General features: G+C 41.3%; 1 protein-coding gene across 10 annotated transcripts in view; it reads left to right on the top strand.

Annotated features, from left to right (window-relative positions):
- TSC22D1 (TSC22 domain family member 1) overlaps positions 1-26,055 on the top strand; it is a 61,950-nt gene that overhangs the window by 4,110 nt on the left and 31,785 nt on the right. Inside the window, exon 3 of one of the 10 annotated variants that reach the window (XM_085536115.1) lies at positions 21,762-25,865. The exons of 8 other annotated variants lie outside the window; for them this stretch is intronic. In XM_085536115.1, the coding sequence (XP_085392241.1) occupies positions 21,762-21,804 (43 nt within the window). In that variant the 3' untranslated portion in view covers positions 21,805-25,865. Of the gene's footprint in view, positions 1-340; positions 14,492-21,761; positions 25,866-26,055 lie in introns of those variants that run through there. One more of the 10 variants, XM_085536116.1, reaches the window with a different exon arrangement.

Here is a 26,055-nt window from a genome sequence, read left to right as displayed (position 1 = left end):
TGGCTCTTCCAGTTGAACGTGGGGCAATTTTGGTCATGGTGGTTTTGCTTGGAAGCATTAATCCATTGCCGGAGCAGCTCAGGCCTGTGAGGGGCGGTGAGCATGTGCAGTCAGTGACAGACTGCACACCTTCCCCCACCTCCACCTCTGCAATAAACGAGGGTTGGTTGGTCCTAGTGGTACGTGCTCGTGAATATTCTCATTTCTTTGACAGCGTGTGCAAAGGAGCCGTGTCAGTTGCGAAAGGCCCTTGAGTCTGCAGGATCAAGTGATCTCAGCAGCAGATCTGCAGCGTGATTGTTTAATATTAATTATGTCTGGAAATTCCTTACTCTCTCAGGGGCCTCTTGTGATAGAGCTTACAAGTGGACAGGAAGGCTGTGGTGGTTTCCCAAAAAACCTTGTTTAAGAAGAAACTGTGCTAATGGGAGGAGATAACTTTAAAATAAATGACCTGCCTTGGAAATGGGGGAGAGGACAGAAAGGAACACTGAAGAAAAAAATAAAAAGCTGAGGCTTGAGGAAGGAGACAAAACAAAGAGCCCAATGCATACAAGGTGAGAAAGAACTGTTATGGTGATGGAAGGCGAGGTAATGCTTAAATATTTCCTTGGTGCCGTAGCTTAAATCAGAAGAAATAGCAGTGGCCAAACTTGATGTTTAAAAGTATTAATAAACAGGTTTCTGGGAGAGGCTGGGTTCTTAATATTGAGAATACTAACTCTATCAGCAGTCTCTGATTATGTTGATCATGAGGTGTTGACTGTCTTAGTGGCTTTCATCACGTCTTCCTGAGATGCCAGAGAGCTCTAATGAGTAGCAGCTTGTCTTTGAGGAGTGCTGGGAGACAAGTTCCAACACTGCTTCATTTGGATTCTATTTTTTAGTCAACAAATACGTGAAGGTGGTAGAAGACAGATGGAGGCATTGCAGCTCACAGTGTCACCATTGTGCTGCTAGCAGTCCATTTTCTCAGGAACTTTTTATTTGCTTTTCTTTCCTTCGACCTTTCTAAACTCAGACACTGATTTGCTGGTGCTGGTTTTTGGTTGGTGTTTATTATATTTTATTTTTTATTAATACCAACCAGTGAAAACAAACCCCAAACCCTCAGCTTTCATGGGATCCCTGCTAAGTAAGAATTCTAAGCTCATTGATACTCATTGTTTTGGAAAATCACATCCAGCATACGACTGTACCCTGATTTTAAGAGCATATGTTGGCTGCTCGTCACTATGGGCAGTTTTTCCCAGCCTGTTTAAATCCCTCTGGGTAACAATAGCCAGAAATACCTCCTTCCTCTGTTATTTAGCCAGCTAAAGATCATATCCTTTCTTCTCCCATACGTGTCGTGTCTTTGTTTCTATCTGTCATCTCCAGGTAGACTGTACTTTTGTTTAGCTGCAGTTGGAAAATCATTTAGATGCTTTACATGGAGCAGGATATGGCTATCAAACTGAGACCAAAAATAATCGTTCTGCAAGGCAGCGGCGCTCAGTTGGCTTTGGGTAATACACGGTGGTGTTTCTCCCTGTATATCTGCCTGTAAAATTAAAAACCTAGTGAGATTTGCTTCTGTTTGTGCTGCCAAAGAGTCTCGGGGCAGGGGATTGTGTTGTCTCCACTGTGGCATTTCTTTAGCTCTGGAGCTCAGTGCTTGTCCCTCCCTGAAGGCAGCACAGGGTGTTCTGCTGCTCCCTGGCTTCTCGCATGTATCTCTAGCCAGTTGAACGTCTCTAACCGGAGCTCTCTTGGGAATGTTGTGCTGATTAGTCAGATCATTCCCTCTCTTTTCCAGGAGATAAGGGGTAGCATGTTGTAAAATTGTACGTAATTATGTAAAATTGTTGGAAGTGCATAAGCATTTAAGGAGATGTGCTGTAAATATGCATGTGAGTGTGTGCATATGAAGTCTCTTGTACACACACGTGTGCACGTATTTATATCATTTAAGATTTTATCAATACATCCCAAGTGATTCTGAGCCTCGCAAGGCAAAGGAGGTAGGAGAAAAAAAAGCGAGTGATGACATAATTGGGGCAGTGAAGAAGCTGTAAAATTCCATGTAGTGTGTAGTGTGCCTTTGAAGAAACATCTGACCCATGTAATACCTTGTTTAGATTAACTCCCAGCTTTCCTTAAACCTGTGTGTAATTGCATTTAAAGACCGCTATCTTTTAAGTCTCTGGCCCCGTCTGATTTTAGAATACAGTTTGCAGCTCTTTCTGTGCCTGTTATCAGGATGTGTCCTTTTAATTACAGGCACTATGGAGCCTGGCTGCTTTGAGAAACACTCAGCTTTATTTCCCCTGTACAGATCAGGGTTTTTCTCTTTCTCCTCACCGCTGTGACTTGAAGAGATATTAAAAATGAACTGCTTGGCAGTGAGTCCTATGGAAAATTAATTTGCAAACTTCATTTATTACAGAGGATACAAATAAGAGTTGGTGTCTGTATTTAAACAATGAATTCCACCAAGTTTTTTCTCAGCCTGTCAGGTATGCTGTCATAGTCATGCATTGGTGTATCTCTTCCATTATTTCAGTCTATAAAAATGCCAGTTTATTTATTTATTGGATATTAAATGTCTTCTTTAGCTTTTTAGCTCGAGTTCCAGCCTGAGCTCCTTTTAATGCATGATTCTCATATGGTTCCTCCCTTAAATTTGCTGCAGCTACCTGAGTCTATTCACTTCTTATCTCAATTTTAGACGTGGTAATTTGAGATCAGTATTTCGTCTTAAAACCAAAGAGATCTAGTTCAAATTTCAGTGCTTTTGAAATCTTTTTAGATATGGAAACATTTGCATTTGTATTGCAGCACATTCTTTTGTGCATTTATACTGTGTTGCAAAGCTGATTAATTTTACATCTTTATAGACAATGCTCGGTGGTACTATAGATAGTTGCGATGAGGGTTTGCATGGATTTGTTTAATTCTTTAACTGAAAAGTGTGAAAACTTGGAAGTATTTTTACAGCATTTATATGGGCTGCTGTAAATGAGGTCTGAAATAACTTCATTTGAGTGCCATTACTCAAAAGCAGATTTTATGAATGAAAGATGAGAGCTGTCTCCCCGTCCTTGATGCTTCCTCTAGAACTGCTTTCAGTCTTTCATCTGATGTAAGTTGTTCTCACCTGTTTATGCATTTCATCCCAGAGTAAAGCAAAATAGGAAGGAGGAAGAGATGATAAACACATCAAATTGGTATAGAGACTGGAAGTATTCGGTATTATCTGCCAGCCTCTCCTATGATTCGCTTTCTAAAGGGAAATTTGAATTGGAAGATCTCTTTATCACTGGGCAGACAGCAAAACAAATTCTTGGAGGATGTTTTTCTGTGTCGTTTGTGTTCTGACAGGGGAGCAATGGCTGGGAGCTTGTAGCTGAAGGCAAGAATTAAAAGGCTTGTGAAGAGTATTGTGAGACTCACAGAATGACCTGGGTTGGAAGGGACGTCAAGGATCATGTAGTTCCAACCCCCCTGCCTGGCAGGGCCACCAAACATACACATTTACTAGATCAGGTTGCCCAGGGCCCCGTCCAACCTGGCGTTGAACACCTCCAAGGACGGGGCATCCACAACCTCCCTGGGCAGCCTGTTCCAGGGCCTAATCACTCTCCTAGTGAAGAACTTCCCCCTAACATCCAACCTAAATCTTCCCTCTTTTAACTTAAAACCATTTCCCCGTGTCCTGCTATTGTCAGCCCTTTCGAAGAGTTTACTCCCCTCCTGGGTGTAGGTTCCCTTCAGGTACTGAAAGGCTGCAATGAGGTCACCCTGCAACTTTCTCTTCTCTAGGATGAACAAGCCCAACTCCCTCAGACTGACTCCGGTAGTAGTAACTAGTAGCAGCAGCATCATGTAAAGCAAGTACACAGGAGATGGGATGAAGTTTCATGCACACGAGAGTACAGTAGGAGGGTTGGTTGGATTTTTACAGATGTGATTTAATACTTGTTGAAGATCTTAGCAGCAGCACATTCACTTTGCTGCAGTAAAACTGGGAGCTGCAATTAAATGTCATTTTTGATGCAGTAATTACGTGCCTTTTATTTTGTAAGTTGTTTTGGTGCTTATGTGAGCTTCATTATTTGCTGTTAGTTTTGCTTCTGTACATTTAAGGCAAAGAGAAGATTTTTTTTTAGAAGATGCTTTACAACTAAGGATTTGTGGTGGCATAGCATGGATATATGGGGGGATTTCTGGGTGCATCTGAATCACTTGTCTTCCATTTCTCAGCAGTTAGGCTTGCTTTAAAGTCTTACCACCAATTTGGAAATGACATTAAAAGCCACTATTCTGTGCTGTCGTTACCAGAAGATGTTTGTTAGCTCTGTAGTCTTCTCTCTGGATATTGGTGGTTTACACACAGGCTAAATAGCTACGGATGTGGAAACAGAAAAGGTTTTTAATTCAATACTGAAAAGCAGCTTTTTATCAGGTGCATTCCTTAAGCTACAGGCTGAACTGGAAATTAGATCCATCAGTCTCTTGACAAATTACTGTGGTCCAGATAATGCTATAGCAGAACAGTGCCATTAAGCAATGGTAGCTTACTGAGCATGGGCTGTGGGTGCAGTTAGTCGGTAAATTATTTCATGGTAATGCTCACTGTAAATAAGGAGCTGTTTTATTCTCAGTGTGCTTGTGTAAGATGCCATAGCCTAAAAGTAAGACGGAATGAGCTCCTGAGTGACTGGAGACACCACTGTTTATTTCAGCCTATTCTGAAACATTCATAGGCTTATGATTGGAATGATGGAAGTAAGGAATAAAGTATGGTGTCATGTTGGGCTCCTGATCCCTCTGGTTTTGATTTCTTACCAAAATTGAACTCTTGGCCTGTATCAGGGAATTAACTAACAAAGACTGGAATGGCACCATTGTCTTTTGTGGTGTAGGAGCCTTTATCAGCTCATTTTGTGCGAGCTTCCTCACACCTGCCCTGAAGTACCAGTGTTTGAAGCAGGATTTGGTTTGTGGTTGCAGTTGTACGCAAAACTCTCAATCTTCCTTTGAAAGCCTGACTTTGCTAAGGGAGAGACTGAGTAGTTACTGCTGTTTGACAGGCAGGGCTTGTAACCATCCTTTCCATGCAAATGCTGTGATATTTTGGATATTCTATCATTGCTGGTTGTTATGACATCCATGTTATATAGATGGAATGACTTGTTAACACCTACTGAACGAGGGTTTCTCACTTTACGTCATTGCTCAGTAATTCCTTTAGCCTGGTGTGTGGTCTTAAAATGTTGTTTTGAAGTGTTTATTGTACTGTTATTGTGAGATGCGCAGTGTTGAGGAAAGCTGATGCATGGAGTGCCATGCAAGAACATACGGATGCTGTTTCTGGTAAGGTACAGAATCACAGAATCACAGAATGACCCGGGTTGGAAGGGACCTCAAGGATCACGTAGTTCCAACCCCCCTGCCTGGCAGGGCCACCAAACATACACCTTTACTAGATCAGGTTGCCCAGGGCCCCGTCCAACCTGGCGTTGAACACCTCCAAGGACGGGGCATCCACAACCTCCCTGGGCAGCCTGTTCCAGGGCCTAACCACTCTCCTAGTGAAGAACTTCCCCCTAACATCCAACCTAAATCTTCCTTCTTTCAACTTAAAACCATTTCCCCTTGTCCTGCTATTGTTAGCCCTTTTGAAGAGTTTACTTCCCTCCTGGGTGTAGGTTCCCTTCAGGTATTGAAAATGGTTCAGTACTGGCTGGAGGTTGTTTGTAGAGTATTTTCTCATGTGCTGTTTATTGCACTAACTCGTTTGGCCAAGCAAACTGCTGGAGCTTTTGTGCCACTTGTCCAGCCTCCTGTTTGTAGGCCTATTGTTGCAGCTTTAATTAGCATGGTTATCCAGCAGGAACCTTTCAGAACTTTTCAGGTTTCTTCATGTGCGATGGAGATTTGAACTTCTCTATCAGTTGCTTAAGCAACAGTGCTAAATAATAAGGACAGCACTTAAAGCAGCTGAAAATATAGAGACACATTCAGCAGTGCTCTGTCTTCATGCCTTTAATAGTAGCTTTTTGTTTTGTTGTTTTTTTTACTACTCTACTATATCATAGCTCTTAAAGATGAGTTAGGAGGGTAAGGTTATTTCAGTGCTTGTGTATCTGCACAGCAACCCTTGTAGATCCTTGAAATGTGAAGTTCTTAGTTCCTGTGGTGAGTTTTGTGCTCGGTTTATGAATGGCATTTTCCTTTACGTGGCTGTAAACGTATGGCGTAGAAAAACCTGCTCGTGTTCATCCAGCAACTGTGAACTCCCTGTGCACTGCAGAGGGCTGAAATCCCTGTCAAGATGAGAGAGAACTTAAATGCCTTTTAAGCTTCCCCTGACCTTCTCTTCACCCGGCTCTGTCACAGTTGTGTATAGATAGAAGAGGGATGATGACTGGCAGCCATAACTGATGTGGAAGAAACAGAAGAAATCCGTGTTCGGAACTTAAACACATGCTTCTTAATACTTAGTGCTGTTAGTAGGAGTCTGTGATAAAACCCAGTCACTGGTGTGACTGCTCTGACTTCCCTTGTGGATGCAGTTTTGAAATCTCTTTTTTTTTTCCTCAAGGAAGATGAAATAAAAACTTTTCATGCAGAGACAAAATTGTGCGCGCCTTGTTTGGCATGTATTGCAGCTGAATAGGGATAAACCCAGGCAATAAGTTAATGTCCATAGGATTTCCTGAAAGATGATTTTCCACTTGGTAATTCTATTGGATGTTGTGTTGAGGGACATGGTTTAGTGGGAGCTATTGGTAATAGGTGAACTGTTGGACTGGATGATCTTTTAGGTCTTTTCCAACCTTGGTGATTCTATGATTGATTATCCCTATGGAAAGCAGAGCAGCTCGGTGTCCTTAGTTATTGTATGTGTGTGTATGGAGACTTGGCAAGGGAGTAACTGACATTGTCCCCCTGTGTCACTTGCAGTTCCAGATTCTCACGAACTCTGAGTATCTCTGATATCTGGCAAGGAAGGATTTGGTGGTAGTAATAAGAAGCACCAAAGCCAAATAAAAACCCCACAACAGCAGAACCAGCTGGAGAGAAATGAAGCGATTGCTGCTCATACAGTTTCATTTACACAGAATCACAGAATGACCCGGGTTGGAAGGGACCTCAAGGATCATGTAGTTCCAACCCCCCTGTCTGGCAGGGCCACCAAACATACACATTTACTAGATCAGGTTGCCCAGGGCCCCATCCAACCTGGCCTTGAACACCTCCAAGGACGGGGCATCCACAACCTCCCTGGGCAGCTTGTTCCAGGGCCTTCACTTCTTGTATTTGTACAAAATAAGAGCAAATGAAAATAAAACAAAAGCAACCATGAGTTAATGAGTGCATATTTTAAGTTCTTCTTAAATAATTTACTGTACTGCTTGAATTCAAGGCGTAAATGTACCTCTTTAATCTATTGAATGAGGTTATTATGTTAAGAATGGATCGGTGCATTGCGCTGCCAAGTGTTTCTTTAGTAGGCCTAATATCCTAAATTAGGTGAAATGGCAAGTTACTCATAAATGCTGAGGGAATGGGGCAGGATGTGCGTGTGCTTCCATGTTCTTCTCTTTCTTTCCAAGTTTTGAGGGCTTTTTCCAATTCTGTAATTGCCTGTAAAAGAGAGGAGTTCCCGAGAATGGATTTGATTGGAGAGAGAGGAGGGAGGAAAGAAGGTGTGAAGTGTTTATGATGGTTTTGGTTTTCTTCTTTTCTTAGCAGGGAAGGAGATTTCAATCTTGTGAAACTGTGTCAGCCTTTATGTGTTTGAGCCAAGTGCACGCAGTTGTTGGCAACGCGGCTTCTTACTGGTGGGATAGGAGCTGAAAGGCCCCGTCATTTGGGATTTCCTCATTGCTGCCTGCTTTATAACCGAGGGTGAGGAAAAGGATCATAAAAGACTTGCTGTCTGATGTCTGTGTTCGCTTTGAAATGATTTTAAGATAGTGATGCTTTAAAGCTGGGAAGATTTTAAGAGTTTTCTGTGTTTTGTGGGGAAAAAACAGCAGCAATGCAAGATTGTAATCTGTATATTCCTGTCGAGGTGTATCCTGCCTGCAAGGAAGGACACAATGTAATACTGCTGCACCACAACTGCATTATTTCAGTTGTCATTTCATCCTGAAAGCATGGGATAGCCTCTTCTGTAAGGTTGCACTGCCTTGGTTCTTCACAGAATCACAGAATTATCAAGTTTGGAAAAGACCTAGAAGATCATCTAGTCCAACCATTACCAATACTTCCCAGCTAAATCATATTCATCAAGACAACATCCAAGTGTTTCTTGAACACTCCCGTGGTCGGTGGCTCCACCACCTCCCTGGGCAGTGCATTCCAATGCCTGACTACCCTTTCCAAGAAGTAATACTTCCTAATGTCCAGCCTGAATCTCCCCTGGTGCAGTTTAAAACCATTCCCTCTAGTTCTGTCATCGAACTCTTGGGATGTATGTTCTTTGTGCTGAGGCACAGCAATGTAATTGAGCAGTCTTCTTATTTTGTTGGGAATTAACATGTAAGTGGAAGATGATGACTTGCGTGAAGATATTTTCAGCTTCTGAAGAGAACTGTGATCTGCGGAAGAGGAAAAATAAATATTAACAAGTTGTAGCAGACAGTTGTGGCTAGCAGGAGTTCTCTCTTTTGCATTCATCTGACTGATGATCTGCTTGCAGAGAGTCTTCAGTGTGTGTGTGTAACTTGCTGTCAAAATACTTGAACTACTTAGAACACGCATTTCTAATGCATGTGCAGCTATTGGATGGAAATGTTTTGACCAAAGGTGTCCTCTGAAGAATTCTTTGAGGGGTTTATGGGCATTTCCATTGTAATTTCTTCACTAGGAGAGTGGTTAGGCCCTGGAACAGGCTGCCCAGGGAGGTTGTGGATGCCCCGTCCTTGGAGGTGTTCAAGACCAGGTTGGACGGGGCCCTGGGCAACCTGATCTAGTAAAGGTGTATGTTTGGTGGCCCTGCCAGACAGGGGGGTTGGAACTACATGATCCTTGAGGTCCCTTCCAACCCGGGTCATTCTGTGATTATGTAATTTCAGTGTACTTCCAAATAAGTGCCCTTTGGTGCTGCTTTCTCACAGTTGCTTCCGTAGTTTTGTTGCTCTGGTTGCTAGAACAGTGACTCAGATCTTATTGAGCAGTCGACAACATTAAAAGAAGAGACTTCCAGAAGTGTCCTGTAGGCCTATGAGGTGGTGAGGTTGCCAGCCCTCCATTCAGATCCATGTTATGGAAGAGTTTGTGCGGTGGAGTTTCTGAGCCTGCTGCCTTCTACAAGAAAGGCATTGAGAAATGCACATGCTTTTCTTCCTTTCATTATTGTTTCTTGGGAAGGCTGATATTTTTTCCTCTCAATGTTTTATGAGCTCAGAGGCCCACTGCCTTGAGAGAGCTGAATTCTAGAGAAGCTTTTGGCCAGCCAGAGTGGGTGAGTGTTGGTCAGTCTGCTGGTATGACATAGTGCTGTGAGGGTACCATGTGTTTCTGGGGAGGTGCTGTTTTGATTGCTTGGCTGTTGCGGCCAGCACCTTCACAAATTGTAGCTGATGGAGACAATTGTCAGCATTAATTGGAGATCTAGTGGATTAACATATTTGATGTGCACGCAACTTGCATTTTAAGACTTCATAGAATGGCCTGGGTTGAAAAGGACCGCAGCGATCATCCAGTTTCAACCCCCTGCTATGTGCAGGGTTGCCAATAACCAGACCAGGCTGCTCAGAGCCACATCCAGCCTGGCCTCGAATGCCTCCAGGGATGGGGCATCCACAACCTCCTTGGGCAACCTGTTCCAGTGCGTCACCACCCTCTGTGTGAAAAACTTCCTCCTACTATCTCAGTTTAAAACCATTCCCCCTTGTCCTATCACTGTCCACCCTCCTGTTTATACTCTCCCTTCAAGTACTGGAAGGACACAATGAGGTCTCCCTGGAGTCTTCTCTAATCTAAACAAGCCCAGTTCCCTCAGCCTTCCCTCATAGTGGAGGTGCTCCAACCTTCTGATCATCTTAGTGACCCTCCTCTGGACTTTCCAGTTTATTTGTGTTTCTTCACGTATAATCTGTTTTAGCTCCAATGTATTGCTCTGAATACATCCTAAATACTGGCATGCAGCCTTCTTTCTGCCCCTTCCCTTATAACACTGCCAAAAGGTAGAACTTGTAGAGCTGGATTATGCTGCTTGTGGGAACTCATTAAGAAAAATAAAGTCCTCACCATCCTGTTTTTAAGCCTGGAATAGCGTCTTGCAGTATGTCACTACTGTGTGCTTTTTTCTTTTGGGATTTGGTTCAGAATCTCCTGTTCTTTGCTTGGGAGCTCTCAAAGAAGAATAATAAATGCTTTGGTTCAGGAAAACTAGGCTCTTTGATGGTCTTTACAGCAGAAGCAATGAAAAGAGGTAAGAGAAAGGATAACGTTTGTGATTAAGCAAATGATATGTTTGTGTCAGCTAGTTTGTCTTGTCAGATGGTGGGAAGGCTTCCTTTTGTATTGTTTTCCTGTCTTTGTTTTCCTGGAGTCACTTTTACTTAATCAGAACTCCTTTGTCTTGTCCTTTTGGGGTGGGCTTGCTTGATTCTAACTGAAAAGCAAAAAGCTGGAGAATTGCTGTTGGCTTTGCTTGAACGCTGCAGAATTGGGTTACTGTTTTATTTTGTCTTAATGACAGAGTGTGATGTACTGGGATTAAAAAGAATTCAAAATGACACAAAGTAAAAACCTAAAACAAGGAATGTAAATCCCTAAAGCTGAATAGTAAACTTGTGTCAGACTTCTGGTTGAGGTGGTAACTCTGAAGGAACCTGAACCTGTCATAACATACTACTTTTATACTTTAAATTATAAATAAACTAGTTTAGAACAAGATCTGGATCTTATGTCCTGTCACATAATTCAGGGATGAGAGGGTGTAGGTAAAATTACCTTGGCTAATTCCAAGCTGATGGCGTAAGGACCATAGTTTTTGGCCTATGGAGCTCATTGGTGCAAGATACTATGCAGGCCAAGCAACTAGTAGTGCTAGAGAATGTATGTGTATATGCATGTATGGTTGCAGAGGGAAGTATACATGCAATGTAAGCATGGAGTAGGATATTTATGGTTTCATTAACAACAAAAGCACTCATTCACAATCGTTATTTTTCAGGAAGTGGTTCTCGTGCTTGAGAAATGTAATGGTCAGCACAGCAATGGCTTAAAATAGCGCTTGGGATGGTACAGCACTGACCTTAGAGCCCCATTGGCAAGCATTCAAGAGGCCTGAAAAAGAAGAAAAATGCTTTAAGTTTCACAAGGCAACTTGTGATGTGTGATTTCCCCAAAACGTAGAAATTATGTGCGTGCTTAACAAAAATACTGCTAAGTTTAAAATCCTATTAACAATCAGTTCATAGAAACCATTCTTATTGGCAACATGAGAATACCTTGACCATAGACAGGTATAGTATGTAGGGAGGTAACTGCAAGGTAGTGCTGGAGTTGTTCAGAGTGAAGTGACACTTGCAGCTGTAAGGGAGGTCAAAAGAAATAAACTTCAGCTGTTCTGTTTCTTTGTTTTCCCTCCTTGCACATATTCCAAATGCTTGCTCGTCTTATCAGAGTGTGCTGTAGGCATTTCTAGGCAAATTCATCATCTTGGAGGTATGTTTAGTGTGGTTGTATTATAGAATTGAAGTGTGCTGTCTGTCCTTCTGCGTATCAGGAGGTGGGAAGTCCTTCCACATCCTCCTTTCTTGCTCCTGTCCCACGCAAGGGAAAGATGCCTTCTGTTGGTTGATAGCCCCTCTTCAAGCTCCTGCGAATAACTCCAGTAGCTGTTGCTAATGCATAGATAGGCTGGTAGCGAGCATGTAAAATTGCCTGTTTCTAAATTCTCCTGTTGCACGTAGAGGATTCTGAATAGAAGATGAAATGCTTCTCGTGCTTCCCTTCCTGATTCTGCCAGGTAAGTGCTGATCCAAAGCTGCTGTGAACTGTTTTAGGAGTGAGAAAGAGAACAGGCTGTCTCTGTTTGGTTGATGACTGCCTGCTTGCTGTGGGAAGCGGACTCTAATAGTTACTTTGAGGACACTTCAGAAGCAGTTGTGTTTGGAAAAGGTACTTGATTCTATTTCGGTGTGATGCATGCAACAATAATGCAATTACTTTGCAAGTTAACAGTAAAACGAGTGACAAATTCAGATATTCTGGAAGCCTGTTGATATAATTCTTATGTCAGTGCTTTCCACATACAGTGTGTTCTTCTCTGCAGGAAGAGGGACAGATGTGAACATAATACATTGTGCAAGATAAAATATGCCCAAAGGATTGGGGGAGAGATGTGACCAAGTGTATGAACTTCTGTGTGGCTCGATTCTCAAGTAACTGTACTTGCCCCTCTATGTCTGATACAACTTTACTTATCTCTGTAAAACATACTGGGAGAAGGAGTTTGAAGATGTTGGTGACTTCATTAATCAGTGCTTAGATGACCTGATCTGTGCCATAGAAAAGACAGCCATTTTATTTAACATTGCTGAGCAATGCAAGACTGAGCCTTTGAAGATCAGAAGTAAAAGCTTTTAGCTGTGGGGGGGGGAAGCTGTCCTCTTGAGGATGATTAAGTAGCCAAAATAAAGGATGAGGAAGGGGGTGTCAATGATCTGGTATGTTCTTAGGAAATAAATTTTCTGGTGTGGAATGCTGGTGGGTAAGGAGGGGTGAGCTGGAAGATAAAGCATGTCCATTGGCTGTAAATACATCATCTTTGTCCAAATATTACTTTGTAGGAGCAAGCTTTGTTTTTAACCCTTTGAGCTGTGATACCTACGCAGTGTGTTTCAGTCTATCAAATTAGATTGACAAGCTCCTTTTCATTTTCATTCATTTTCCATTGCAACATTGACTACAGGCTTTTTTTTCCTGATGTTACAAGCTTCAATCTTTAATTAATACGATTAGAAACATTTTTTAGACATATATGTAGGGATTGTATGTGTATGGGCTGATTGTTGTGTACTACAGGATATTCCTGTGTTGAGTGAATGGTTCCAGAGTAAAAATGGGCTGTACTGCTCTGATGTGTGTTTTACTTCACAGAATGAGTTCCTCCTTCCTTTAGCCAAGTAATTCTGTAGGTCATTGTCTGCTGGGCTGGATGGGTTTATACATCTAATTAGCCTAATTAATGCAGTGCCAATAATGTTAATAAACCCCTATTACCCAATTGGTTACGATTTCATCAGCTGTGATTGCTTGAAGTATGCAGGATGGTTGTGGAGGTGAACGGAATGTTATTCCTGCTGCATGAGGCAAGGTGCTCCTGACACACTTAGTTGTAAGTCATTATAACTAAATAAAATCTAGTGACTCTGTTTTGCCATTGAAAAGAATTGTCACATCTGTTTGCATTTGGGAAACGATCCTAATCTTGTAGTCGTGAACTGGAGCCTAATAGAAGAAAATGATAAAGGGAATCACTGAGTCTTTCGGTTAGTTGGTGTGGTTTAGGTACTTCTAAATCTATACACATCAAGTGGATGTAATGGCTGTAGGTAGAGCCAAGGGAGGTTCAGGTTGGGTATTAGGAAGAGTGGTGGTACTTTGGAACAGGCTGTTATTGCCATCGCTGGAGGTAGCTGACATCTACATTGCTGCATAGATGTGCCACTGAGGGTTGTGGTTTAGTGGTCATGGTGGGAATGGGTCAGTGGCCTGGTTTGATGATTCTAGTGGTCTTCTCCAATCTTGTTGCTTCTGTAATTCTATGTTTGTTGAAGTGAGACTGAAATGCAGATAGATTTTTTGCACTGTTAGAAACTTATATGGGAAATGTGACCTGTTCTAAGGACTGTTGAAGCTGAATCAAGTTGCTGTGTGTTATGTTTTCCATTTGCATTTGGATCATCTGATCTCCCATATTATCTGAGCTTTTTAGTCATTGCAAAAAAGAGCCCAACATCATGTTCCAACATCAAAACGAGCTGTTAAATTCTTTGTACTAATAGTTTGTGTCCTTTTGAGGTTAATATAATCTGTTCAAATAATTTACCATGTAAAAAAGAAAAGACAAAAAAGCTAAATTAAAATCCCAGCAGCTGATATTAAACACATGGAAGTTTGGATTGGAAAGAGATCAACGAACAAACCTGTTGCTGAACCTTTTAATTGGTGCTTGATCATTCTTGCAATCCTGCATCTATGTAGGAAAAGGCTTGCTAACATATTCAGGATATGATGCGATGGTTATTTCTGTGCTGTGTCAATGCAGGGTTAATTTCAGAGGCCCTGGCGCATGCTTATTGTTTCTAGATATATGGGACCCATTTTTCTCTGGAGGATAAGGAAGAGTGACGTAGCCAGGGAAGAATTTTCAACTGGAATTTGTTCATAGCAGTCTGAAAACTCACAAAGCTTTTGCACTGCATCGGCCTATTTATGCTTTTATCTAGGGGAATGTTAACAGAAAGGTTAAGAAAAATGTGAATTGCCATAATTTGAGCTGATTCTATTTGTACTTTGAATCTTACGTGTTTACCTTTTTGTGTACCAGCGAACTCTAGGAACAAGAAGTTGGATGCCTTTCTTTAGAGGCTCCTCATTTTTCACACTTTCGACCATTATTTTGAGTGGTTTCTCATTACTGTTCACTCTACTGAGTTAACATTTCGGTTCTAAAACAAACTTTATGTTCTGAAGTTTTTGAATGACGTGGCTTTAGCTTAAATAACAGTTGTACCCAGTGAGTTTCTGATGAAGTCAGTGATTTCTTGGCTTCATGTCTCTTCCATGTTTGCAATGTTTGTTTTCTCTATCATTAATAAGACTATTAGCTTTATAAAAGCTAAAACAGACTTCATGCTGTTGTCTCCAAATCTTTGATGTTTAAAGCATTATTTTATAGCAGTATAAAAATGGAATGTGAAATGTGCATGTTAAGGAGGCTGAAATTAAAGGGTCCCAAGTGCTTGTAAGCATTTACTTAAAAAGCAGAGATGAGCAATTTATTCATCTGTTTTTAATAATCCTTTTAATTCTGCTTATGGACTTTAATTAACAATAATTAAAAGCACAACACTTGAATTGTAACTTGAATGAGTTACTGTTAATCCCCGTTGAAGTATGAATATTATGTTATTTGCTTTCTTTTCTCTTTTAGTTTATCTAGTGTTCTTGGCATGTTCTCTTTCCAAAAACAGCGAGTCCTGAAGCCGTCCCAGTGAAATTCAACTGAATATTATTACTTGCTGCCTTTTCTCTTTCTGGAACTGGCTCTTGAAAGCTTCTGCTTCTGTTCACTTCTGTCCGTGTATTTTGGTGTTTCCTGGGTTAAGCCACAAGGATGGATAAAAGATTCAAGCTATTTTCTATAGCTGTCTCTTTGGCTCTCTTCACAACAGGTAGTTAGCAATTAAGAGAAGTTACTGGAGGAAGGAGAGTGGTTTCTTCACTAGGAGAGTGGTCAGGCCCTGGAACAGGCTGCCCAGGGAGGTTGTGGATGCCCCGTCCCTGGAGGTGTTCAAGGCCAGGTTGGACGGGGCCCTGGGCAACCTGATCTAGTAAATGTGTATGTTTGGTGGCCCTGCCAGGCAGGGGGGTTGGAACTACATGATCCTTGAAGTCCCTTCCAACCTGGGTCATTCTGTGATTCTGTGAAGATTTGTGGTCTTCACTATGAATTTTACATTCCTAGAATTAAAGCTTTAAGATGCTGCATTTTGTGTGAAGCCCTGGTCTTGTTGGATGTAGATTTTTGAGTTAAGAATCAATAATAGCTTTTCCCATCAGTTAAGGTCTGATGTGTTGCCTGGAATTGATTCTCAGCAAATAGAAAAAGGCTTCACCTAAATTGGGAAATAGCAAATTGTGACACTTGTATAAACAAGAAAGTTTACTGATTTGATAATGAGGTGTCAGAATGATATGTTAAATATAGGTACTTATACAAATGACCTTGTGACACACTGTACTTCACTGAATGGATGCTCATCCCTGTAAAGGAAAAGCTTTTCCAAAGGTTGAGATACACATCTCCTACCTGCAATTTCTGCTTTTGTTAATGAATTGCTTTTGTTACACATCTTTAATGGGCAGGAGGAGGGGAAGGTAGGAGCTGGTTTAGCTCCTCATTATATTTGTTTCTCAGTCTTAATGATATTCCACTGTACTGATTTCTGGTTTGGATATTTGGAGAAATGTCTTCTCAGAAAGCGATGAAGCTTTGGCACAGGCTGCACAGGGAGATGGTGGAGTCACCGTCCCTGGAGGTGGTCAAGAACCATGTAGATGTGGCACTGAAGGATATGGTTAGTGGGCATGGTGAGGGTAGAGTAACTGCTGGATTAGGTGATCTTAGTGGTCTTATTGAACCTTAATGATTGTGTGAAACAGAGATGCCATTCTTTCTCCATCAGATTGAAACTGGAAATCTTAAATTGACGTGCAGATGTCAATTTTGAATGAATTTGGTTTACTGCTCTTAGCTTGAACAAGGAAGAGTATCTAATAATCAGTAAACTGAACTTTCCTAAAGGGCCATAAAGAAACCAACTATTTTGTCTGCTGTCCATAACTCTCCCTTGCTTATTGGAGCCTTTGCATCCTTAGAGCCGTATCATGTTCCCCTTCCTGGCTCCTTCAGTCTTGGAATTTACAGTGCAGTCAACAAAGCTGCCTTCAGCTCAGCTCCTTGGGATTGAGGGGTTTTTAATGTTTTTAAGGCAGCTTTCAACCTATGCAAGCACAAAATTCCTTGTAGAGGAAGCTGCAGCCGGGTATGTGTAGATCAGCTGCAGGAACAGAGAGATGTACTCAATGGACTTGCTGTATGCATTTAAATAAAGGCCTAGGGTGACCAATGGCTACATCTAGCACAGTGTTTTACACCTGTTTCAAGCTTGAGATATTTTAGCATTGGAAAGCGTCTGGTTATCACATTCCATTGCCCTCTTCATATATTCTGCGTAGAATCCGATTATTACCTTTTCATGAACTTTTATGAAGCTCTTTGAAAATGCTAGATTGCCAAATATTAAATTAAACGAGGGAGAGCAGATATCTGTAACTCTTGCCAGGTCCTGTATTTTGTATCCTGTAATATCACCATGACAGCAGGAGTTGCATAAATGATAAATCCGGTTTTCTCCCGTGATGCTTTTTTAAGATACACTGCTGTTATGGCTGAGAAATTTCTTACACTTAAATGCCATCCTGAATGTAACAAGGTGAAAGTGAGTCTGAGGATAAAGTCAGCTTGAAAAACAAACCACTGACTGCAGCAGAGTTGCATTACCCAACAAACCAAACTGTCTGAAAACCAAAGGAGGGGCCCCTTTTTTTGATACGCTGCTTCGAAAGCTGTGGAAAGCTTTCATAAATATTAGTATAAATGGGATTTTGCTTCTCTAGAAATATTTTGAGCTTTGATTTGTGTTAGGTACATAAACATAAGGTAATAGCGAGGGGCACTTGTTCCCCTCGGCTGAAAGGTTGCCAAGAAACATTGCTTCAGTGTAGTTCTCATTTGTACTTTTGACTCATTTGTTGCATTCCATTTTATCACAGCTTCGCGTTCTCATAAAACCTTCTTTGTTTTTAGCTAATTGTTTTTCATGCTGTCTCTAAGAAGTAGTAATTCTAGCACAGAACACTTCTCACTTCATATTTTCCTGAAGTCCGCTTCTATTGGTGGTCTCCGAGGAGGAATGCTACTGAAACCGAGCCAAGGATACTTCAAATTGGGCTCTTGAAGCCATTTGCAGTTGGGGGATGCTTTCAAAATCTATCTGTTCTTTGGTTGATCGAAGGTGAGGGGATTCCTGACAATGTAGGTACTTAACTTTAAATATTAGTGACCTTCTCCCCACAGAATCACAGAATGAGCCGGGTTGGAAGGGACCTCAAGGATCATGTAGTTCCAACCCCCCTGCCTGGCAGGGCCACCAAACATACACATTTACTGGATCAGGTTGCCCAGGGCCCCGTCCAACCTGGCCTTGAACACCTCCAAGGACGGGGCATCCACAACCTCCCTGGGCAGCCTGTTCCAGGGCCTAACCACTCTCCCCCAGTACATGCACATAAAGCAGTGTGGAAGTTCTCTGGCAATCCCGTCAATGTGAAATGTTTTCATTCTTGTTAATGATTTTCTTCTTTTCACAGCTTTCATTGTAAGTAGCTGTGCTTTTTATTTGTGGAGTGTGTAACTCCGTGCTGGAAAGCATCAGGGTTTGGTTGCTATGATGCCTTTTATGTTTTTTGTAACATGATGCATGACTTTCCATACTGTTGTTCATGCAGCCTGAAGAAGTAAAACGAGAGCAGTAACAGAAATAGTTTTCTTCAACCTATCCTCCTAAGGAATATGTAAAGTCAGTGTTAGTATCTCTCTTGTAACAATTACTGCTTTTAATAAGTGATTCCAGCAATTGCTGCATGAAATTTGTCGCAAAACTGTTTGGCAGATGAGCCGAACAAACTGCATTTGAGCAGTGTTATTTAATAAGAGAAAACACCCCCCCCTCCCCCAAAAGTATGTTTGCATAATGTCATGAAAGAAAGGCTGAATTGTACTTAAAAATAGTAAGGGTGATGCAACGTTCAGGTTTGTGTTCAAGCCTAAGTACCATACCCATAACACGGGCTCCAGTTGGCTTAATACATGGAGATGGGCTCTTGTGGCTGTAGCTCAGTGAGGTTCAATCAGTGGCTCTGCTGCACGGGGAGCACAGGATGTAGAAACCCAAACGAAAGGATTTGGCTTCCATGCGTCAGCTTTTCCCTTCCCTTTGCCCCCCATAGTTTCCCTTGCATCCCTTTCCCCTTCCTTCCCCCCTGCACTTTCCCTCTGGCTCTGTGTGCCTCTTGGCTCGCAGCTGCCCCAAAGCAGGCAGGCTGTGCTGCTCTCAGCTCAGGGCATGGTGCCCAGCTGCTGCGTGCTGTCACGCAGGAGGAGTGCTGCCCTGCTCCTTGCCCTCCCTCCATGGAGCAGGGACCTGCTTGTCTGCTCTGTTGTCATGCTTCATGCAGCTCCCCTTTTCTTTCACAGAATCACAGAACAACCCGGGTTGGAAGGGACCTCAAGGATCATGTAGTTCCAACCCCCCTGTCTAGCAGGGCCACTCTTTGGGGCATCCCAACTGGATGTAAATTGAACCGTGGATTCAAAAGCAGCTGTTCTGTTGTAAAGATGCAGCAGGAATAGTCTGTTTATTTTATGACCCTCTCAAGGTTGCAGTAGAGTGACACAAGTGATAATCTTGTGGAGTCTGGGATGGTTTATTGCTTGAAACCGTTCAAGTGTGGTGTCAGCTAACTTGCAAGTTCATCAAGTTTTAAACTGTGCATGTGAACTAAACTCCTGGTAATGTTTAGTCCCTGGCTGAATAAAATGAGTAAATCTAATAAAACCTGTAGAAGGGTTTATAGCTACAAAAGCTTTGAGCCCACTCTTCTTAAGATCTCTTCTTTATGTATTTAGAGGGAAGGTGTCCCTGCCTATAGCTGGGGGCTGGAACTTGATGATCCTAAGGGTCCCTTCCAACCCAAACCATTCTATGATTTTCACATCCATGCTCTCAATTAACAATAGTTTAAATTTAGTTTCCGGTGGATGGAAAGCAGGGGAGTCAGATGACACTCTGATTGTTGGCTGCTAAATAGGCTTAATTGTGTTTTACACTAATGTGTAGGACACTTCTCAAATAACCATTTGCTGTGGTAGGACTTAGGTAATAAAGAAGAGGGAAGAAATATGCATTGCATCAATGCATGCTGAGGAATGGGCAGGGAAAGAAGACATAGAACAGTTGTCTGTACTGGGGGTTTTGATGCTGATTCTCTCTCTTGACCTTCCTTTTAAAATGCTCATACTTGATCAATAATATCTTCTACCACTGCCTATAAAGTGGCAGCTAGATTTGTCATACGTTGGTATAATTTTTTGGCTACAACTGGTATTATGAAAGCTAAAACAGCTCTATGTAGAGCTCAGAAATGTACGCACCCCATTTAATGATCCCTTTCCATAAAGGGCAGGGTTGTTGTGTTTAATTTGCTTGCTCTTTAACAGTGCAACACTCTACTTCTATTTGTGCTGCTGAGGGGTGGTTAAGTGCTTCTTCTGCAGTGGTGGAGCATTGCTCGCTCCACCTTCCTCTTCCTCCCTCCTTCCTCCACTTCAGAGATAGGAACCATCCTCCCTCCTTGGTTTGTTGAATTCAGGATGTGCTTCACTGCATGGTTTTGTTTGTAACCATCTGCAGAAAGTATGAAAACAAATTCTTACTTGCTCGCGGTGATGAGAGATGATCAATATTTTGTTAGTGCTTTTGTTTTTGCTCACACACCCTTCTTTTCTGTCTACATATTTTCAATGTGCAAGAAGAGGGGAAAAAAAACTGAATCAAAATGTTGAGTCATAACGTCAAGATACGTTGCTTGAAAACCAGACTTCTGCTCAGTGCAGGCTTGAGGATGTTGTATATCTGAAAGCTACATTCAGCTCATGTCGTAAAGTCTGTTTTGGTGCTGTATTTTAACTTGCCACTGAAATAAGTCCTGCAGCTCCTCTTCAACAAAATTACACACTTTCCTATCCAAGTTCCATTTAAAAGGCTTTTTATTGGGCGCTGTAAGTCTTCTGTCGTCCAGACTGCTGGAATATTGCTGTGTTTTATGAAATAGAGTGCAAGGACTTGACTGGTAGAAGGCATTTCCCTGATGACTTTGGGGGGTGGGAGATGATGGGAGCCCAGAAAAGCAGAGATCAGTTTCCTTTAAGCTGGCTGTGTTGAGCTTTGTCATGTGTGCCGTGCTTTCCTTTTTGGCAAACCAGAAGATGGAGTTCTATTTAAGTAACACTTTGAGAGTCTGGAGGATCAGTTATCTGATACAAACTTTCTTTTATGCAGAAATAATGGCGTCATGCAGTACTTGAGATTTAAAGCTTTTACTTGGTAGCTGGGAAGCCCTTGAGCTGAAAATAAACTACTTTGTTCACGTATATCATACAGTTAAAACCTAATAACTTCATTGCAGACCTTTCCTGATCCTGGTGCAGACTAATTTTAGAATCTTGCCTTAAAAAGAAAACGTGATGGAAGGAAAGGAGACTTGCTGGTCTTTTATAGGAGAACTGACCTTAAGAACTTAGAGACAGAAGCATTTTATTAAACTTAACAGCTAGTTTGGAGAAACACTGATTTATTTATTTATTACTTTTTGGTACAGAAAGAAACAAGTGATCAGAGAACTATTTTTATGCTGAAAACGAACCTCGTCTCAAGAATTTCTGCTGTATGTGGTTATCAAACTTACTTTCAAGTTAAGATGCATATCATGTATCTTACTCACATATAGAGGTGTTTGGTAATGATTGAAGTTATGTTTTATTATCAGAAGAGCTGATAGTCTCTACGTATTTGCCTGAGTGTGTGGGAAGTTCTTCTTATATGTCCCAGATCACAGTTTTTTTTTGTCAATGAAGTCTTGACTTAAACGAAGAAAGGAGGGTCCTGTGAGATTCAGGGTGTGGTTAAACATCTCCAACCCGGGTCAGTCAGTGGGGTAAGTTTCTGTTTTGATATGGACAATTTGGTGTTTGTTTTCCATGTTCTGTATGATTCTGTGAAAGCAGTGAGTCTGGCCTAGGAACCGATCTGTGTGTTCTTCTCTGTTTTAATGTTACACGTGACTTGACGCTGTTTTTCTTTCTTTCATGAGATGTAAAACAAGTGCTAATATTTCAACAGATACAGAGAGACAGTCAGACATTGCACACTGGAATGCCTGTGAAGAGGCACTGGCAAAGTTAGTGGTGTCTAGTGCAAAAGCTGATGAAAGCAGGTAGGTGTGAAGGTACTTGTGTAAAGAAAAGACAGGGGAAACAGGAAAACACAACCCTACTGAAGCAGATACAAATAATATGTTTCAGGTGTTGTTTATTTCAGCTTAACTGTAAGTGTATTATGTAGCGTGTGGTGGTCTTACTTCAGGTAATGTTTGGAGAGAATGAGACAATTATAAGTTGATGTTAAGATATGGGTGAATTTGGGGCACTGGCATAGTAAGGAAAGTAATCACCAGCAAACCTTAAAAAGTGTGTTTTTGTGTGGTGGTCCTATCACTAATGACACGAGAGAAGAGGCCAACTCCCAGCTCACTACAGCCTCCCTTCAGGAAGTTAGAGAGAGCAGTAAGGTCTCCCCTGAGCCTCCTCTTCTACAGGCTGAACATTCCCAGCTCCTTCAGCCTCTCCTCATACGGCCTGTGCTCCAGACCCCTCATAATTGCCACGGGATGTTTTTGCTTGAATTTTGACCTGAATGGCCAGACTTCACATTGTGGAAGTACTATGGTGTGCTTGCACATCATTTGCAGGTAATGACTTGAAGTTGGTGTCTGTCTTCACTGTCACTACCTCATGTTAGACAAAAAAATAAGCCTTAGTTACATCACACTGCTTCTCAGTACTGGAGAGCTGACACAGCTTACAGCAGCATTTGGCATCAGGTTGTGCCTCAGCAATAGGAGTGTTTGTAGGGCACTCAGTCCAGTTTGGGCTATGGAGTTCTTATAGCTGCTAAAAATACTGGTCAGATTGTGCTGCATTTGTGAGATCAGGAGTTAGGAACATCTAACAGAAAAAGATACAGCAATTAATATTTGATACGGAAAGTAAAATAGTAAGGATTCAGTTCTGAAATAGGTTCTTTGAATACTTCCTACTGTAGAACTTCTTAAAACTGAGGACTTTATATTTAAAGTAATAATAGCAACAAAAAAAAAATTGTTTATTTAGCTTTCATTTTTTTTTCAGTGCATCCATGTTGCCATTTACTAATATTAACCCATTAAATTTCTGTATGTATTTGAGTTAATACCTATGTGAAAGAAGTTTCATTTGTGTTGTGTTGTTGTTCTCCAGAGACCATATGTGCTAGAGGAGAGCTGTGAGGAAGAACAAGGGTCAAACATACAGGGAAAAGCCTTGAGCCATTTTCACCTGAAAGTTCAGAAAAATAAAAGCCCACACCAGTTGCCTGCAGATTTAGCTTTTAATGATGGGTTGCATGATGATTTTGTTTGTAAATCAGCACTTTGATAAGTTGTTCTTGCCACCTTCTCTCTTTCCTGCGGCTTGATAGCAATGTTTCCTTGTGCAGCTGTTGTGATCTTCAATGACATCTTCCTTTCTGTCCCCTCAGTTTTCTCCCTCCCTTCCTCCAAAACTAAAATTCAGCAGGAGGCTTTGGGAAACCAGTCTTTGTTTTCCTTAGTGTCGGGGGCTTGAAATTTACGCAGATAACGCTAGTGATGTGAAGCTGACATTTCAGTATCCATGTCATGTTGATGCTAATTGCCAGAGAAAGGTACTTTGCTAAACGTTTGTTGTTGTAATGTTTATTTTCTATAACATTTCAACCAGATGTTGGTGTGTAGATCCTGCAGCTGGTTTGCAGCCTGCATGTGTCTAGAGGTAGGACCAAACCAAGGAATAGCAACAGAGCAACAATGACTCCTCCTCAAGGTCTAAGGATCTGTTTTTGCAGCTGCAAGTATTTCATGTGGCCAGCACCACTTCAAATATAAACATTTGCATGATGTATAAAACTTGTATACATCTTGTATCAGGACTGAGAAGTAGTTGATCGAAGGTACAAGTATCTTGAGTAGGATGAGGCAGTTTGCTTTTGATTCTATGTTCTTTGACTTAGATCTTGAGTTAAAGCTGCAGTGTTGCAACAAAAAGAAAAGTGTTGCTGCGTTTGCTCTGTGCCACTTAACAAATGTATGGATTCAGTGTTTCCTGATAGGTAACCACTGTTACCTTGGGGTTTCTATAATCAGGTCACCCTGGAAAGGCAAAGATGCTTCAGAGATTCCTTTCTTCCCTCAAAGAAGATGAAAACATTTGTTGTAACTGCATTCCGCATGCTCATAAATGAGGACATAAGGGCCTTTCCTGACTCCCATCTTCTCCTGGAGATTATCTGTATAAGTTGTTCCTGTGTCATCTCAGCCAGAATTTCCCCTCTTCCAACAAGAAGGGTCCCTTTGCTTCAGGTGGATCAGTAAACGACAGCACAGTGACTGAGAAAAGAGCTGTGTCAGTTCAGCTCCTTATGCTGACCTAACATCCCATTTCTGTAGCAGGAATCAATTACAATTGCTGAGGCAGCAAAAAACCTCTCCCAGCATTCCCCTAACAGGGCGTTCACGTGTTTTGGATGATCTGTTCTAGATTTGTTCTGCTCTTCTAAATCTTGGAAGAACAAAAGAGCATTTATTAGCACTTATCTCTTCAAAATGCAAAGTGATGCAGTGATTTCGGCCCGAGGTTTGTATTTGTATAGAAATCAGGCTGGTATTTTTCAAAGCTACAACACAAACATGACCGATCTTTAGTGTTCAATGCAAGTGTATGAGGGAAGAAAAACATACCAAAAGATAAAAAGTAAAAGTAAGGGGCTGGCCCTTCTTGGAAAAAGAAATAGTATGACCTTGATGCAAGGAAGCCTGAAGCCTGAGTACATGATTTCATAGTAGGCAGTATACCAAAGGTTTTCTGGAGTCTTTTCCCAGTGAATGAGATCTTTCATTACAGAGGATCCGTCAAAGGCAGCTTTTTGATCATACTGGGACATGGACAGATTCCTGTTTCAAGCAGCATGCACAAAGCTAGGTCATGCTGCTTCATCTGGGTTGTCTCTGATATCTTCTGTTGCTTTCAGCTGGAAAGGAATCTTGACTTAAGAGCATTATTAGCTTTTCCAACTTCAGCACTTATCATCTGAAATTAAGCCTGTATTGCTGTGTATGGCATTGTGCTTGCACAGAGTGTGTTGGCAAGTAAGTAGTAAGTATTAGCAACTTGAAAAGTTACCGAATCAAGGTATTTGCAATTTAAGAACCTTATTATTCACTGTTTTGTTTAGGAGGAGAATTGTATTGTCCTTTTGTAATAGTTTCTTTTTCAGTCAGAGAGTTGATAGCAGTAGAAATTCTTTGGGCACATCCTGTGCATTGCATTTTTCTCTCCTGTTTTATCTTGCACCACCTGCTTCACTGGGAGCAGGGAGCATAAATATAATCCTAGGGACATCTAATGGCCAATTACATTTATGTTTTGGTCAGTTACTGTTCTTTGCAGACAAACTCTGTCACAGAAGCATGCATGTGGAACGAGAAGACTGAACCCAACTCTCTAACCTTTTGACAGCCGATCTTTATAGAAAAGTCAGTATCTTGGCAAACTGAAAGATGTAGGAACACATGGTCTCGTGTTAAAATAAAAATAGATAAGCAGATGTCATGGAGTTCCACTAAAGGATAATTAATCCTACTTTTTCATTTTAAAAAAAGTCTATTTAGAGCAAAAACTCTTGCCTTAAATTGAAATAATATCACCATGTTTGTTGTCCTTGGAGGAATCAAGAGGCAGAATATCTTCCTGTGTGCCCAAGTAGTGTCTTTGGAACTAATTTACTGATTTTTATTTGGTTGTTGTAATTAGTGCGGGATATCAGATTGTGCTAGTGCTTTAAAAGCATCTCTCATGATGCGTTCCTGTTTACTACTCTAATTGCATAAAGCTTAAAGATGCCTTTTGGAGAATATATTATTGAAGTGATTTGAATGACAAAACCTGGCTTTCGTTCCAACTTCTTATGTTATTTATAGCAGAATGGAGACTTGTTTTTTGAGGATGGGAATGCTTAGAATTGAAGGGCGCTTCAGGTATCTAACTATACAGACCATTTTGGTTAGATTATATAGTCTGAAAGAGAGAACGTGAGGGGAAAAAAGCATAGTAAAACTTTACATAGATGAATGATCATTGAAAATGCATCAAACATGAGTAGATTACCTTCTTTGTTAACTATTGGATCACGTTTTATCTGGTGTCCTGTAAGCACTGCAGATAAAACAGTAGACATGAAGCACAACAGCTACCCTGTATACAAATACCAGACACTACTGCTGTTGTTTAAAAGCTGATTGTAATGGGTAATAACCAGTAAACAAATACTAAGCTATACATGC

This window comes from Coturnix japonica, chromosome 1 (genome assembly GCF_054131305.1).
Source record: "Coturnix japonica strain WE chromosome 1, WE-NBRP24, whole genome shotgun sequence".
NCBI lineage: Eukaryota > Metazoa > Chordata > Aves > Galliformes > Phasianidae > Coturnix > Coturnix japonica.
The sequence above is the reverse complement of the archived record's forward strand: the minus strand, read 5'-3'. Positions and strand labels throughout refer to the sequence as shown.